This window comes from Hemicordylus capensis, chromosome 3 (assembly GCF_027244095.1).
Source record: "Hemicordylus capensis ecotype Gifberg chromosome 3, rHemCap1.1.pri, whole genome shotgun sequence".
NCBI lineage: Eukaryota > Metazoa > Chordata > Lepidosauria > Squamata > Cordylidae > Hemicordylus > Hemicordylus capensis.
Window position 1 is genome coordinate 321,739,998 of NC_069659.1, and position 17,466 is coordinate 321,757,463.

The 17,466-nt window shown below is 44.3% G+C and overlaps 1 protein-coding gene across 18 annotated transcripts in view; it reads left to right on the forward strand.

Annotated features, from left to right (window-relative positions):
- MBNL1 (muscleblind like splicing regulator 1) overlaps positions 1–17,466 on the forward strand; it is a 243,927-nt gene that overhangs the window by 151,579 nt on the left and 74,882 nt on the right. For all 18 annotated transcript variants that reach the window (XM_053307259.1, XM_053307253.1, XM_053307261.1 and 15 more), the window contains one exon: positions 15,216–15,386. In XM_053307259.1, coding sequence (XP_053163234.1) covers positions 15,216–15,386 — 171 coding nt within the window. The remainder of the gene's footprint in view (positions 1–15,215; positions 15,387–17,466) is intronic.

The following is a 17,466-nucleotide window of genomic DNA, read 5'->3' on the forward strand; positions in this document are numbered from 1 at the left end:
TGTACTTCTGATACACTGCAGTATCATAAAAATAAAAGAAAGAAGAAATAAGCAGACTTGGTATGCCTGCACAGTTTAATTTTAAGGCTTTCCCACACCTAATTCAGCAACAAAGTTACTTCTAAAATATACATCTGAGGTCAATGTGAATGAACTATAGTTCAATCAGGAAATACTTCACTTTGGGATAATCAGGTAGTCCCGCTGAAAAAAGAACGAGTGGTGCTGTGTTTGGAAGTTTTCAAAGTTTATGCAGTGCCTGCTTGCTGGGACTGTTTACTTTAGCTATTTTTATATCACTGCAAGGAGCATAACCTTGTATGATGCTTGCAATAATGTTATGCACTCTGTGCTCCACAGTGTTTACAAAATGACACCCAATAACTTTGATCTCCTTTAATAATAACATTCTTTATGGAGAGCTGAGTTCTTCACCATCGAGCTTAGACATTTAAAAAAATGTAGCTGGGCTCTAATATTGCAAAGTGAAAGCAGCTTTTCTGCCTCCCCCCACCTCTCTCTCTCTCTCTCTCTCTCTCTCTCTCTCTCTCTCTCTCTCTCTCACACACACACACACACACACACACACACACACACACATATACATACATACATACACACACCTCTATCTTAGGCTGTTCTCACAACAAACATCTAAATCAGCAGGGATGAAGAAATGTTGGCTCAGTTTATCAGCCAGACAAAATATTCTGCTCCTCAAGCCATATTGGTACCCTCAACGGGGAGGGCCGGGGGCTGGGATGTGTCATTCCAGCCCCCAGAAATACAATGATGCACCCCACAAGTGCACAGTGCATTGTGGGGATCCCCACCTTCCCTCCCTGCAGTGTGGCAGCAGCCGTGGCTGCTGCATGATTTTAAAAAAGGGGGTTGAGGGAGCGCTTGCTCCCTTAACCTCATTTTCAAGGGTGGCTAATAAGGCGGGTTTGCCTCTGTGTTGCCACCGGGATCGGACTGAACCTCGGCGTATCCATTCCAAACTGCATGCTAGGTTTGGCCTAACAGCCTGCCAGCAGCATCCGAGCTGGAAGGCTTTTCTTCACTCATCTCTCATCCTTGCCCAGTCTGTGGAACTGGACACGATCCCGGCGGTTCACATGTGTTTGCAGAACTGGGTTGGGCTCCCTCAGCCCATTTTTGCACTCGTGTGTGAATAGTTCCCCCCCCTCTCTCTCACACACACTCACAACACACACACACCACTGATAGGCATTTAGCTATTACATAAACAAAAGAAGATGTCTGCTCTCTAGCCTCCTAGCTGGAATTGCCCACTCCAATTTAGGAAACCCATCCAGGATCTCAGGCAAAGGACTTCCCCAGTATCTGTATTCCTTGAAGAGGTACAGTAGTGATTGAAGTTGGGGACTTCAGTGTGCAGAGTCTGCACTCGACCACTGAGTTATGGCCCCTGAAGATGAAGCATAGTATCTAAAAAATATTTCTTTTCTTTTACCCTCAGGATGATACTTAATCCAAAAACAAAATGGCATGCATGCATATGAGAGAAAACTACTTCCATAGTAGTCTGGTGCAAGTTCTTCAAGAAGTTCTTTCTAATCGCAGTCACCCAGTTTTGCCAGGGGTAGACAGTTTAAAATATGGCAGACATAATGCTGCCCTAATTATGAGACTTGCAGGCTGGTTGTTTAGCCTAGCCCTGGGCTTTTGGCCTGAATGTTGTTGATATGACAGCAGGAGCAAAACATCATATGATAGCCATCTGCACTTTCCCCTCTCATTTTCACATTTCTGCTTATTAAGACATACAGAGCTGGCATGCCTGACATGAGTGCAGTTCATAACATCTCCATATTTTTTGTCTCTCCTCAATATATATTTCTGAATAGTCTGTGTGCAAAGGCTAATTGCAATATCAAACACAGCACTTTCTATGTAGCCCTGTTGTAAAGAGTCAAGCAGTTCAAGTGTTATAAAGTGGTGTAATAAAAAGGGTAATTATAATCTGGCATAAGGGAGCCAAATTGCATAATACGGAAGTAAGCCTTGTTTGCTTTATGTATGGCAAAATAGCATGATGCTTATTACAGTCGAAAGCATTATTCCTCTGTTCAAAATCTCATTAAGTATTTCAACCAATATGCTTTGATTATACTGTAGAAAAACTATAGAGATTGGTTGAGGTGGTGGTGACATGAACATTGCCGTTTAAGAGACAGTTTACATTTTCTATTTAGGTGTACACTACATGCTAGTGTACACAATAAATATGTACCCCTTCAGGTGTGAAAGGTGCACACCTATAGAATTAGGGTATCATTAAAAAAAAACAAAAAACCAGAAGCAGCAGATTTTATTATTGTGCTTGGCTGACATACTGCACAGTCTGCCATGTGCATTGTAATGTAGCTTGCATGCAGTTGTACACGTGCATTGGAAATAGCTACCATTGCGCAACTTTGTTTGCACAATTTTTACATTAGTGCAAAAGCACACTTGTGCCCCTGCATTCACCTTGTGTTTACTATACATATGGAACTTTGAACAATGTGTGAGCCATCATTATTAAGAATATGTATATACCATATTTCAATAAAAATGTTCTCAAAGCAGTTTTAAAAGACACATGCCTGTTCTATACATATGTGTCATTTGCATTTGACCAGACATGCTTTATATATGAAGATGACACTTTAGTTTAATATGTGAATATAAAACATACATTAATATAAAATTGTGAACTCACCCTCCCAACATGACTTTGAAAGTATCTGAGGAACAGTCTTATGCTTGCTTCTTCTGTCTGTACACATGATCTCTTTATAAGACATCATTAGAGGCCAAATTTCATTTGGAATGCTGTCCTCATATTCTGTGGAAAAGAATATAATCGACTGTCCTCATAGTCTGTTAAAAAGTAGGCTGTATGCATCCCTGTAATTTCCACTTGGTAATGTATATTATCTTGCTAGTGTACCATCCTTTTTCTTCAGTTTTCCTTGAATCTGTTTTTAACCTTTTAAAAAACTGTTGAAAATTTACACACACACACACACACACACACACACACACAGACATAAAGTGTTTAGATTTCACATATTTTAAAATATTTAAAAATCTTTTGAAAATAGGGTTAATAAAAAGATTCTGACTTTATTGTTTAAAAGCCAGGGTTGAAACTCTATAACCCAACAGGGTCAATAGAAAATAGCTCCAGAACTATATAATGTGAGCCTTCTATAATACAAGAAAAATCTGCCTACGTGACAGTTGAAGTTTCGGGGCTACGTGCTTTCTCTGCGGCGGTTATGGACCAAACAGAAATGTTAACTTGCTATTACACCTGCAATGTGATAGCTTCTCTGCAGGATAAAAATAGCATGCCATCCATTAGACAAGAGCAGCTTTTCACTTCTTAGCAAATTGTGCACTTACTTTATTTATTTTTATCATCCAGATTCTAGATGGTTCATGTATAATTCCAATTATAATTCCATGTATAATTCCATGTAATATTTATAATTCAAATTATGCACAATTCCAATTATATTTAATGCATAATTCCAATTATAATTTCAATTATATGTATAATTCCAATTATATTTCGTTTAATGGAATGATAAATGATAACACAGGAATTTAAATTTGCCCAGATGTAGATTATTTGGGCAAATTTAAATTTGCCCAAATGTAGATTACTCCTTGTACATATGATCTTTACATGGAAAGCTGCACTTCTTCTACATTCTACCCCCTGTAATTACTTTGTCTCCACTCCTTACTCCCAACAATCTATGGCCCTATAGAACAGCATGGTTTTCCCATTCAGACACCATTGTCCTTGGTCTGTTTTAAGCTGTAACTGCACAACTAGGGCCCACTGAATTCAGTGGGACTTACTTCTGGGTAAACATGCATAAGACTGGACTGTCAATCTGGATATCATAAACTTGTACCCTAATAGCTCTCTGAAGCAGCGGCTTCTGGGATACATACAAGACTCTTCTGAGCTACATCAGAACTATAGTACTATCCCTGTCTGTACATTTCAAATACTGTAACCCTGATTCAGATGGAATGTAAAGGTTCCTCCTTCACTAAAGCATGAACAATTTCAAGAAAAAGCAGGAAATAATTCAACAAATGTAGTGACATTCACCGTGCCATTTCATACATCCCTATCTGTTTGCCTGTTGTTAAAATGAGAAACTATTAGCTTAATGTCCTCACAATAATGCCAAGTCAGTTACATATCTGGCCTTCCACGTTGGTTTTGAAGGCTAGGAAATTGCTAAGAGAAGATCTCTTTTTCCAGAAGCTCTTCAGTGAATGTAATCAAGAACTCTTCCACACTGAAAAAGCTGGAGAATTGGTGATATGTATCATTTATATATGAAAGCAGAATGTAAATACTGTGGGCGACATTCAGCGCAGTCTCCCATTGAGGCTACGTACCCACCAGGGCAGCTTTGCAACTTCAAAGGCAGCTCCATTGGAAGCAAGGGAAAGGGGCACTGCCCGGGAGCACTTTAAAGGCATCCCGCAGCAGCCCCGTTGCTACACCATTGGGGCTGCCTTTGAATTTGTGCAGCATCCCTGGAAGGTCCTTAGCATTGATGGGAGGCTGCACGGAATGTTGTCCAGTATTTCTGATATCAAATTGACACTGCAACTTATTCAGAGAACTCAAGAGAGTAAATGCAATGAATCAGCAATTTAAATGAAAATGCATCTTTTTATGACAATTTGCTTTACAGTTCTCTACAGGTACCTTTGAAGTTGATAATATATTCATTTATAGTTGGTGGAAGGGCCTCTGGCAACTTTCCTTGTTGCTGATGTAGTGCATATGAACATAATAAAATAATGGAGCCATTTGAAAATCTGGTGAATAAACAACAGTATTCAAACTATCTGCAGGGAACTACCTGTAGTAGTGGGAAGGTGCATTTTCTTTATAGGAACATAGGAAGTTGCCTTATACCGAGACAGATCATTGATCTATCTAGCTCAGTATTGTCCTCACTGACTGACAGTGGCCCTCCAGGGTTTCAGGCAGGAGTCTTTCCCAGTGCTATCTAGGAACATTCTACATGCACACAGATGCTCTACCACTGAGCTGTGACTCCAGGGCAAATATCATACAGCAGACAGTGCTAACATGTAGTCACCTATCCAAATATAGACCAAAATGAACCTTGCTTAACAAAGCAAAAATTAAATGCTTGCTACTTTAAGACTGTCTCTTCACTCCAAGAGATTTTATTGATATTAACTCTGTGTAAAACTCTCTGAGGTGATTCTCACGATCACAAAAAAAAGTGGGCTAAGGGAGCCTAGCCTGCTTTTTGGCGATCGTGTGCTGCAACGTCCGGGCAGCAAACCTCACTAATTCCCCCTCCCCTTAGCCGAAGTTAACAGAGCAATCGCTCTGGTAACCTCGGCATTTTGCTCCTGTGTTGCCACGCAATGCGGTGACACATGAGTAGACCCATGACCAGGAGGCTGCAAGCAGCCTCCCAGGCTCGGGGGTCTCTCCAGGATGCCCCGTGCACTTGCGCGGGGCATTTTGGAACTTCCAGGGGCCATGCGGCCCCTGATCCCCACAGCCCTCACCAGCTCCGTGATGGAACCAGCAGAAGATGGGAGATGCCTGCTAAGCCTGTAATTTCTTTAGGCTTTATTTCTGTCATTGCTGCTTGTCTGCTATATCCATGTTTATGGGTCCAGTCTTCAAGCACTGACAGAGAAATCTGGCTGCCATATAAACGTGGCAGCTTCTGTCATTTTGAAATAGTTCTGCTACACTTAATAGAATGTTTTTTCAGATGTAGGAACCTATGGCATTATTTTTAGGTTCTTTGCAGCCTGTATATTAAGATGTTCATAATGCAAAACCATAGGAAGACCAACATGAATGCAGAAAATGGCTTTCTGTTATGTTTTGCTGTGAGAAGAGAAAAGAGACGCTCTGATGCTTTCCATCCACAAATGCTGCACGTCTTGTGATAGATTCAGTCCTTTGGCTGCTGTGTTTGGCAGAAATGATCAAATCATGTGCCTGTGTGTTAATAGAACCTTACTACTGTGTACTTTGACCTGTTTTCTATCTTACTCTTTACTGCTACTGAATTTTTAAATGCCCAATTTTCTCTTGAAAGAGAAAAACAAAACAAAAGTGTTATGATTTGATTCCGAGGCCGTAGAACTAACATTTTGCATCCTTAAATTATGGTATGCTAAATATTTAGCCAGGCTTTATAGTGTGCCACCAGCTGAAGTTAAGTAGGGATGTGCCGAAGTGTGATTTGGCTGTCCGAATCACAGGCACCTCCCTTTAAATTTGAGGATTTACACAGACCGTTTAAAGTGGAGGAGAGCAGGTCCATAACTGCTTCTCCACACGCCACCATTGCCACCATCCCAGCGCTCCCCCCAGCTGTGCCTGTGTGCCAGCGGGGCGTCTCCCAGCTTCCCCTGCATGGCCAGCATGCAAGGGCAACTGGGAAACGCCCCATTGCTGTGCGGGCATAGCCGAGGGGAATGCTGGGATGGCAGCAGTGGCAGCGAGCAGAGGAGGAGCAGGTACAGACCTGCTCCTCCTCTGCTTTAAAGGGGCCATGTAAGCTCTCAAATTTAAAGGGAGTTGCCCAAATCATGTTTCGGCACATCCCTAAAATTAAGCCCCATTGACTTCAATAGGAAAGTTCAGCATGTTTTCAACTCTCTCACATTGAAATCAATGGAGACTAAGAGGGCATTCACACAATCAAAAACTGTGTTCTACCCAAGTTTGGGAGGTGTATGTGCTCCAGGTTTTTGGTTGTGTGGAAGCAAGGTAGGAGGAGAACCTGGATAGAAGTGATGATGTGGAAGCAAGGTAGGAGGAAAACCTGGGCAGAGGAAGTGGTGACACATGGGGGGGGCAGGTTAATGTGTTTTCTTGGGAATGAGAATTGCTCCTAATAGAGAATTTCTAATAGAAATAGGAAACTCCTAATATAAACTTTTATTGTCTGAGGACAGGAGTTCTCAAACTTGGGACCCCATATGCTGCTGGACTACAACTCCCATCATCCCCACCCCAGTGGGCAAAACCATTGTGACAGCGGATGCTTGGAGTTGTAGTCAACTCAGAAGCATCTGGAGCCCCAAGGTTGAGAACCTCATGCTTTAGGAGAAAACTGCAAAAAATTCCTTTGAGAATCTCTTCACCATTCTCAAGTTCCCAAGATCCCTCCAGTGGATGTTGGCAAAGTAGTTGTAATGTTTGACTTCATAGCCTTACTACCCCCACCACCTACACACACCTCTCCACAAATTTTCTCTGCACAACTAACAAGCTACATTCTCAACGATAGGTATTGGTATCATTAATGATGACATTAATGAAAGCAGGGCTTGATAAATTCTATGAAACTCAAATCATGATATTTAGTTCATGAGAGTTGACTTTTTCTTTGTCTGTAGGAGACTGAAGTATAAGGTAGATGTTACCTTCTAGAAATAAAGAGTGGGATCATTGGTGCCAGTGCCAGATGAGAATTATGTTTCATCCAGCTTCTTCACCAGTGAGTTTCTTGCTGAAAGGAGATTGTTTTATTTAACCAGATGGTACATTATCTCGCTAAGATCAACTTTGTTGGCAACTGACTTAGATGAAATAGTTCGCTGATTAGATCCTTTATTGCAGTTGGAGGGACAGTGCAGGAATTGTATAGATTTTGTTCTATGTTGGTTAAATTCTGGAGAAGATGCATTCTCTGCTACAGATCTGCATTGATTTAAATAGGTTTGCAACACACACTGGGGAGGGATGTGAGCTTCTACTTTAAATAAATAAATAAACAAAGCCAGTCTGAACAAAGGTTACTAAGTATGCACAAAAATGTATTAGGTTTATATTTATATGTCTGTGTGAGCTGAGCCATCAACAAAATTATTTTTGGTCTCCAAGGACTAGTTGCATTAATATATGTTACAGGTTCCAAAATACCTCTATTGATACCTAGCCTCCATGGCTGTGTGATACTGATAAATGGTAATCTGAACATTGGGACCTTATATAGAGGCCTTTGACTTCAGCAATAACTCTTTTCATCATTCCCCTACAGTGGTCCCTCTAATTATTTTCATCTCTGTGCGGAATGAGTTTTGTTCTGGGTGGCAGTATCAAGGCAGTGTGTGCGCACGTGCATTCAGAATGCACTGAGCAGACATCCAACAACTTGTGAGCACATGCACATGTGCATGCCTTACAGGGAACAGTGTTCCCCTACCATGACATGGCAAATCACTGTAGCTCAGCATTTTTTCCTATGCCTATTATTTTATTTTATTTTATTTGTTATTCATCTGCTATTGTGGTTCTTGCTGTACCCCCCCCCCCGACTAATATAAACCCTGCACAGCCCTATATGGACGTTTCCAGAAAGCACTTCCCAATGGTGGCACTCCATGCAACTGACATAGCATTTAAAAGTCTTTCCCACTGCTCATTGGCTCCAAAACATGCAGCATTTCCATGCCGGCACCGGAGCATGCCTGGGATGAGTTGGGCCTAGATTTTGTCACTGTGGGCCAGTTTAGATATGTGTTGATGCTGTCAGATTTCCCACAAAGGAATGTCCTCAAGCTGACACTGCTTCTGTTCTCATGGAGGAAGCAGCATAGGAACTGGAAGTATGTATATGCATACACAATTACCCATAATAGTTGTAGTTCCTATGATTGCACTAGCCTGTGGACATTTGCATGGTGGAGGTTTCACTATATCTGTAGACTGTCTCAGTGTTGCCCACATCAAAGGCTCATACTATCCTATGGCCCCACATTACTGCTCTTGTTGCAATGTCACCAACAGACATCTAAGGCGATCTACCCTACAGATATTTTGGTTTTATACCAGTGTATTATGTGTTCCGCCAAAGAATCCTGGATATTCCATATTGATGAGGGTGCTACAGATATCCTGCTAGGGATTCCTACCCCTGCACCCCGGAGCCTTGAAAAGGGTCCCACCAGAGGGGCAATGACTGCCAAACCAGTTCAGGACTGTAGTGCAGAGCTCTGCAACAAATCCCCCATTGTCTGAAACTAGCAGTAGGGCAGCTGCTTTGCATGCAGAAGGTCCCAGGTTCAATCTTTGACACCTCCGGGTAGGGCTGGGAGAGAGTCCTGCCTGAAACCTTGGAGAGCCACTCTGGTAAGGGACATGAATATGCATATCCTTCAGCTCCTCCAAGGAGATCTTTCTGCTTCCCTACTGGTGTGTGGATGAACTGACTGCTCATGTAAAAAGCATGTCAGGAGGGAGGGTGGGATGTGCACACTTAACGTGAGATGAGTGGGGCTGGTTGGACATATCATCTGAACCAGCCCATTGTATTTCCCATATTGTATATTTTAACTTTAAGCAGTAATTCTATTTATCCAAATTTCTAACTACCACCTCCATCCTATTATTTAGTGGGCATCCTTTGCTTCTTTCTTTGATGTTGCATATCCTCCAGTATTTGAAACCTGTCATGATCTTCACATACACAAACACTGTGGTTTCCATTGTAATTACAAACAAGTCTTTTGAAAGGCAAGTCAGACAATCTGCTTGATTGACTGTTCTGCTGCTGTTATTTAACCCCAACAAGATCTCAAGAGTTATGTAAAATCCCATTATCAGACATAGTGTTTTATGCAAATGCCAACTGGCTAGCTGCAAAAATGAAAGTCATATGTGTTTGGCTGACAAGAGCAGAGACAGATGGGTGGAAATAAACCATTTACTGTGACATAAGAGAGCTTCAAGTAGGACTGCTGGCAGACTATAACAAACACAAGCTATGTAGCTTTCTGCACAAAAGTCTAGTATAAGGTCACATTGTACTGAATTAATTTGTTCCCTGTTAAAAAATATATAGCATAGCAAAGCAGTGCTTGATCTGAGCAACTCAATGCTTAAATTAAAGTCCTAGTTTTCACAGCTACTGCCGTTTTTTGGATTGATTACTAAGAAAGAAGGGGAAATTGGAACTTTTCAGATTAAGCTATTTGTTCTGCCAAGAAGAAATTTGTGTCCCTTTATATCTTTGATTTTAGTATGTCCCTGAGAGAATGAACTCCACTGTTGCATATTCAACCGTGATCATTGAAAACATTAATTTTGTTGATTAAGTTAAGTTTTCAAGCTCAGGATGCATATGAATGGGGCTTGTTTCAGGGACCAGATGTGCTCATTCAGCACAGCTCTTCCTCATAGCTCCAAGGCCCTTGAGCTCAGCCAGCCTGCAGTAGGGATGTGCCCAAACAGGCTTGGGCAGCCACGGGTGAGATGGGGAAGCAGGCAGCCTGCTCTGCTGCCACCCTGCTGTGTTTCCGGGTGTGCCACTCACTCTGCCAAAGGCCGTGTGCAGCTGCAGTGCTGTTCCCTGAAGCCTGTTTGTGCAGATACCACGCGCTGGCTGCAGGGAATAGTGCCACAGCCGCACATGGCCTTTGGTAGAGCATGCGCCGCACTGGGAAAAGCGGCGGGGTAGTAGTGGAGCAGATAAGGACCTGCTTACCTGCTTCTTAAGGGAACCACTCCCCACCCTGCTGAACTGATTCAGCTGCGGGCACCTGAGTAGATTCGGCACTTCCCTAAGGAGGCGCCGAACCAGTCCATGCACATCCCTAGGCTGCAGTGGTTGTGTCTATCTGCTCTACCAATACATTGATTATATAACACAGAGACGTGGTGTAGGGGTGTGCACAGACTGGTTGCTGCAGTTCAGTCTGAATCCAAACTGAATTTGGACCAATTCCCGAACCGGTTCAGTCGAACCTACCGACTGGGCCAGTCAAGTCACTGAGCCAGCTTGAACTGGTTCAAAATGGTTCATGATCGAACCACTTGAACTGGCCCGGTTTGCTGCAGACTGTTGCACAGTCAAACCAGTCCATGCACACCCCTAATATTACGTCAGCATTGAGTTGGCTCCGCTACATTGCACCTATTTTATCAAGGATTTTTCCTTACATGTTTGATTTCATCCTAAAGCACTGAATTGTGCGCACAGAAAGGCCCTTTGGAGGTGAAGCTGTGATGTGTCATAGCCACAGATTCACAAATCTTGTTTGGTCTTAATATTAGCCATTATTTTTAGTTGCCAGCTCAATCCAGCCCTCCCCCAGTTTCTTTAGGAAACTCAGTGGAAGGATCCGTCTACTTTGTGCCAGGCTATGGAAATGCAATAAAAGAGATCCTTGCCAGTTTTGAGTATCTCCAAAACATAGTATATCATGAGAGCACCTGATCTCCCTTTCCCTGAGTTTTCTGCTTGCGTCATGGAGAGCTGCTGTCTCTCTCACCTGGGAGAAAGTGAGAGAAGTAAGACCACACAAGGCTATTCACACGACCAAAGTGGGATGGTCTGGGGGAAAGGCAGATAGGATTCTGCCTTCCCCCAGACAATCGGAGCCTCCTCTGGTCTCTGCTGCTCATGTGCCCACATGACCAGTGTGGCAGCAGACTCCTGAAGTGGGATCAAGAGAAGGAACTCCTCCTATATCCCTTAATGTACCACGCAAGCAGTGAAGAGGCAGCCCATGACAATGCATTAGAGCTCCGCTCCCTGGCCTCACTTTCCCCAACACTCTATGGCCACTACTCCCAGCAGCCATTTTTACTATTGCGGTGCTCCAGACAACCACAAAGTGAGGTAGGACGACCTCCATTTCCCTCCTACCTCATTTTTTGACCTGGGTTGCCCATCTGGCTGTGCTGGTCTGGAGCAGCTAGATCACGAGGCCTCCCTGTGGCCCAGATGACATGGCTTATCTGGGCTATGGGCTATGTCTGGGTTAACCCAGCCAGAACCCAGGTAGCTCATGTCATGAGAATGGGCTCCACTTCTCCTTCCACACAGTTAGAAGCTTTTGAATTCTTTGTGAGGCATTGGGTGCTCAGGAGAAGGGAGGTTTCTCTCTGTTTGTTGTGGGCATCCAAAAGCAGGTGGTCACTAGGAAGGGATATGTAGTCACCATTGAGAACCTGATGACCACATCTGTGGAGCTCAGACTGACAAAACCAATACATACAAGTAAGCCCACTGAAGACTATGGGATTCAGCTAATACGAAATTTGTATTAGGTCAAATATGACTATTTTTGGATATAGGACTAGGACCTTAGTCCATAGTTAAAACAGTCCTTTCGTTTAAACATGCATAGGACTGAGCTGTACAAATCACAATCCTAGTTATGTACAATAGTGTCTTTAGAAATATCATTGAAAATGGCATCCATGGCATACTGGATATAGCAGAGGTACAATTTTGTTATATCAAATGGATGTTTATTGATTATAGGACTCAGAATGATGATAACAAAATGCAAAATGTGTTGTCTGTACAAATTTGTCTTTATTAGTTGGGCACTACTCTATTTGAAATTGTTATCCTTTGAGAATTAGAAAAATAAGTTTTAAGAAACAAATAGATTCTCAAAAATCAGAGGCCACACAGTGGTTAATTTAAGGCATTTTTCTTGGTTGAATAAAGAGACTTGTTTATACATCAGCAAAGGATAGATGATTTCCAGAAAGATGGTTAAGTATGAACCAGGAACTTATGTTGGTGGGCAGGACGCTCTCTTTTTTAAAAAATATCTCAATCCTATCTTTACATATGGTGATAATGGGTTAATTTCTGCTACTATCTATATTATTAATTCTCCAAGACAGGCCATGCGTGGAAACGTGGTAGAAAGGAGGTGATTGGCTGACAGAGTTTGCAAGCAGAAGCACCTGATTGGGCAATGGGGATTCCATATGCAGATAGGGAGAAAGAGCCTGTGAGAGCAGAAGCACCCTGGTGATTGAGCAGTGGGGATTCCATATGCAGATAGGGAGGAGGAGCCTGTGGCACTGTGGTGATTGGGCAGTGGGGATTCCCTATGCAGATAAGAAGGAGGAGTCTGTGATTGTTAAGGTCAGTTGGAATGAAACTGTTACTGGTTGGAAGATGTTCTTGATTGTAGAGGAGAGCAGTCTATATATGTAAAAGGATAGCAGGCAGGGGTCTGCAAAATGATGGGTCGTGAGGGAGGAAAGAGCCCCTTCAGGAGAAGGAGGATGCCGTTGTGTGAATTAAATGAGGAAACAAGATGAACAAAACCTGTTAACTCAGGGAGGGAGGGAGGGAGGGAGAGAAAAAACATGAAGGGAGGGGGAAGAAAGAGTGGGGAAGAGCGAGTGGAGGAGAGAGAAAGAGAAAAAGAAGGGAGGGGGGAGAGAGACAGAAGGAAGGGCAAGGTACGGGCCTGAGCCTGTCAGCAGCCTGAGGGGAATGAGCGGCCATGGCAGCACTAGAAGCAAGGAAGGGCCCTGTCAACCACTGCTGATGTTTGGGGCTATCAAGGCCATTGTCAGAGGGAGGGAGGCAGGCAAGGGATGGGCCTGAGCCTGTCAGCGACCTGAGGGGAGGGAGCCATGGTGGTGGCAGCAGAGAGGAACAGCCCAGCCAACTACTGCTGCTACTCCTGGGGGGAGGAGCAGGAGCGGGGCTCGGGTGAGGATGGGGAGGTCTCTGGAGATAGGGGGCTGCAGCTTGGCCAATAGGCGGCAGTAATGCTGCAGCCACGACCAAGAAGGGTGAGGGGGATGGAAGCAACAGGGTGGAGGAGGAGCATGAGTGCAGCTCAGGTGAGGGTGGGGAGCAATCAAGTACTAACGCACAGATGCTCTAGAGCGTACAAGAGTTCCAGCATTGAAGCGGAGAGAAATAATGGCGGCGGTCAAGATGCAGAGGTGGAGGGCTGGCAGGAAAAGCCCCGCCGGCCAGGAAGAGGAGGCGGTGGCGGGGAGAAATAATGGCGGTGGCAAGGAGGTGGGCAGATGGTGGGCAAAGCCCTATCACCTGGGAGGAGGAGGTGGAGGGGGCCACGGGATGACCTAGCCCTGGGCTGCCCAATAGGGAGAGCTGCGGGGGGGGGAGAGCCGTGGGGGGGGGAGAAAGCTGCGGTGGGGAGGAGAGTGAGCGAGTGAGCTGCAGGGGAGTGTGAGCGAGCTGCAGGGGGAGAGCGAGCGAGCTGCAGGGGGAGAATGAGCGAGCAAGCTGCAGGGGGAGAAAGTGAGCGAGCTGCGGGGGGAGCGAGCGAGCTGCGGGGGAAGTGTGCGTGCTACAGGGGAGTGAGCAAGCGAGAGCGCTGGGGGGAGCGAGCAAGCGCGCTGTGGGGGGAGCAAGTGAGCGCGCTGCAGGGGGAGCGAGCGAGCAAGCGTGCTGCGGGGGGAGCGAGCGAGCAAGCGTGCGAGCGAGAGAGAGAGCTACGGGTGGGAGAGCGAACAAGAAAGCTGTGGAGGGAGAGTGAGCAAGAGAGCTGAGGGAGAAGTGAGTGAGAGAGCTGCGGGGGGAGAGTGAGCAAGAGAGCTGCGGGTGGGAGAGCTAGCGAAAGAGATGTGGGGGGAGCAAGCGAGCGAGAGAGCTGGGGGATGCCACAGGCTCAGTGCACAACTGCACAGATGTTCTGTGCGGGTTCAGCTAGTTATTACTATTACTCAGCATTTCCTCCATGCTAACAATGTCCTTTTGTCTTTCACTCATGACAAATTTAATACAGAAAATATATAGTGCTTTATACAACTCACAGATTTAGACTGTCCTCCTGCTGCTAATAACACATTCTGGAACCTGTTCACAACAGTTGAATTAAGTGCACAGAAATTGGTACAACCTCAATTAATAATTGGAATCCTGTGAAACTTTAAAAAACAAATAAACATATCAACTAACATAAATTGTCCAGTCTTATGTGGTCTACCTTGTAACTCCTATGTTTGGGGAGATTGTCACATGATGTTTGTCACATGATGTCTGAAAAACAGAATTGTTGCATATTCACCAGTGTGAATACCTCTTTGCACATATATTGGAACCCTGGTTTAATCCAAGGGCTCTTAAACCTGGGTCTCCAGATATTGTTGGACTACAACTCCCATCATCCCCAGCCACAATGGCCTTTGACCATATGGCTGGTGATGCTAGGAGTTGTAATCCAACAACATCTGGGGACCCCTGGAAGTTTGGGAACACCTGGTTTCATCAGTTTCTGCTTACAGCCACCCTTTGTAAAGCTGTCCTTAGAACAAGCCTGAAGAAAGAAAATAATCAGAGGATGCATTTCAATGGTCTTAAGTTGCATAATGAAACATTCTAATCAGGCAATACTAATTAGTCTTGTTCTATTTTGCTGTGTTTCAGGGTCGATGCTCAAGGGAGAATTGCAAATATCTTCACCCACCACCACATTTAAAAACGCAGTTGGAAATCAATGGACGCAATAACCTGATTCAGCAGAAGAACATGGCCATGTTGGCCCAGCAAATGCAACTAGCCAATGCCATGATGCCTGGTGCCCCGCTACAACCAGTGGTGAGCATGGTTTTGACTGTTCTTCACTAGTGCCCCAGTCCACAACTTCTGTCAATGGCAAAAAGCAGTATTGTAAAAGTAACTGCTCTTAACATCTTATTCCCTGTCAGAGGCAGAGGCACCAGTGGGCATTCCTTACAGATACAAAAACTGGCAGACACACAGCTCACCCATATTTCAAAATGGTGCAGCTGCATCATGTAGAAATACAAGAACTTGTCCCCAATGTGGGCAAAGTTATATCTAAAGGCCTACTTTGCCCACACATTCTGCCTGCACTGTACAGTGCTTTTGTGACATCTGGCTGTATGAGTGTGCCTAAAGCTGGGTCACTGAACTGCTGTGTTGTAGCTGCTGACAGGCCTAATTTCAGTTCCCCATGATATCTTATGAATGGCCTATGTTGATGAGGAAGGAGTTTTTCACACTTTCAATCTCCAGATATTTTTTGAATGGGATATCCATATCCCATTCCCCCCTCCTTCCTCTAATCACTGCCCTTCTGATCTTCAACATCATTTATTTTGTAAGTCACCTAGAGATTTTAATTCTGGCAGTATATAAATGTGTAAAATAAGTACATTCCCTCCCCCACTGCCCTCCCCATAACTCTTCCACTGAAGTTTCTAGCTGGTGAAATGTGGGGCTCTTATGGCCTGTGCGGGTGTGCTCTCTCACAGCAGGTGGAGAGAGGGAAAGGAAGATCACTCACACCTTGCCCACCACCATACCACTGCACTGTGTTTCCCTGGCTAGGAACAGCAGTGGTAGAAATACTGGGAGAAGGGCACTGAGCTCACTAACAGAAAAAAGAAAATGGCAGCAGTGGGGCAGGGGTAACGCAGGAGGATTAATCATGCTCTGTCATGGCTGCAATATAATGTTTAGTCTGTGATGCTTTCTCTTCCTTTATAGGGTGCTTGGCGGGGGGAGGAGTCAATGGCCAACATCCATACTAATGCTATGCATGTGGAGCCCCAAAAGCACACATGCAGTGAGTGTGACTGCATGCCCACTTCTAAAATGTGCAAGCTCGAGCTTGTGCAAGCTAAAATGTGCAAGCTCAGGTGAGGGGGGAAGATATTCACTGACCTCCTCCATCCCTGGAAGTGCTCTGTGCAACCCACAAATATGTCCCTGAAGGCTGTGGAACCCTCAGGGACATAAGAATCACACACACAGCCCTGCACTTCAGAAGCGGGCATGCAGCCACTGCACAGTGTTAGTATGGACATCGGCCATTGTTGTGTTAGAGTTCTGCGGGACTTACTTCCTGGTAAGCGTGCTTAGGATTGCAACCAAAAGCTGCAGAAAAGGTCACAAATAACAATCTACAGCTCTCATTCACTAATCAATTAAGCCAGAGCACCGGAATTTAAAGTAATGTTAGTTTTGCTGAATTTATTTGGATGATATCAATTTAAATTCAAGTGCCCTGACTTTAGCTGGTTTGTGGGTCGGGCTGTAAATGTTTCATGCTGTCTAGCAATGAAAGGCCATTGATTGGCAGGGACGCTTTATAAATTTGTAAAAGGCAACTTTAAAAGCCTGGCTTTAGCCCTTTTTGTTTAGCCTAAATTTGACATGCAGGATCAACACATCCATTTGGCAGGTTCTGCAAATTCAATAATGCTCTCCTTAAAGTGATGATAAGGGAACTTATCAGAAATCTGCACTGTAACTGCAATACAAACTGATTGGTAATAAATTAAGTCACATTTTTATTTTACTGAAATATTTCACAATGTACCAACCATGAAAGTAGGCTACTAGTCTCCAAAGGCAGATACTGACATCCTGACCAACAAAGCACCAGTGCAACAGGAGAAGCAGTAGTGTGTCACTGGTGCTTCTGAAGAGTTCCAGACTAGTGCTGCCCTGGTGCTAGTGGATGGGGGAGATTTCACTTACCTCTCATTACTCTGAAAATCCTCTAAGTCTGCTTTAAAAATATGTCCCTGAGGGTTGTGTAGCCCTCAGGGACATATTTTGGGGTGGCAAACCCTTCCTGTTTCTGGGGAAGGGGAGGATATTAAATTTGCCCTCCACTGAGCCAGCAGTAGATCTGAGTTAGTGGAAC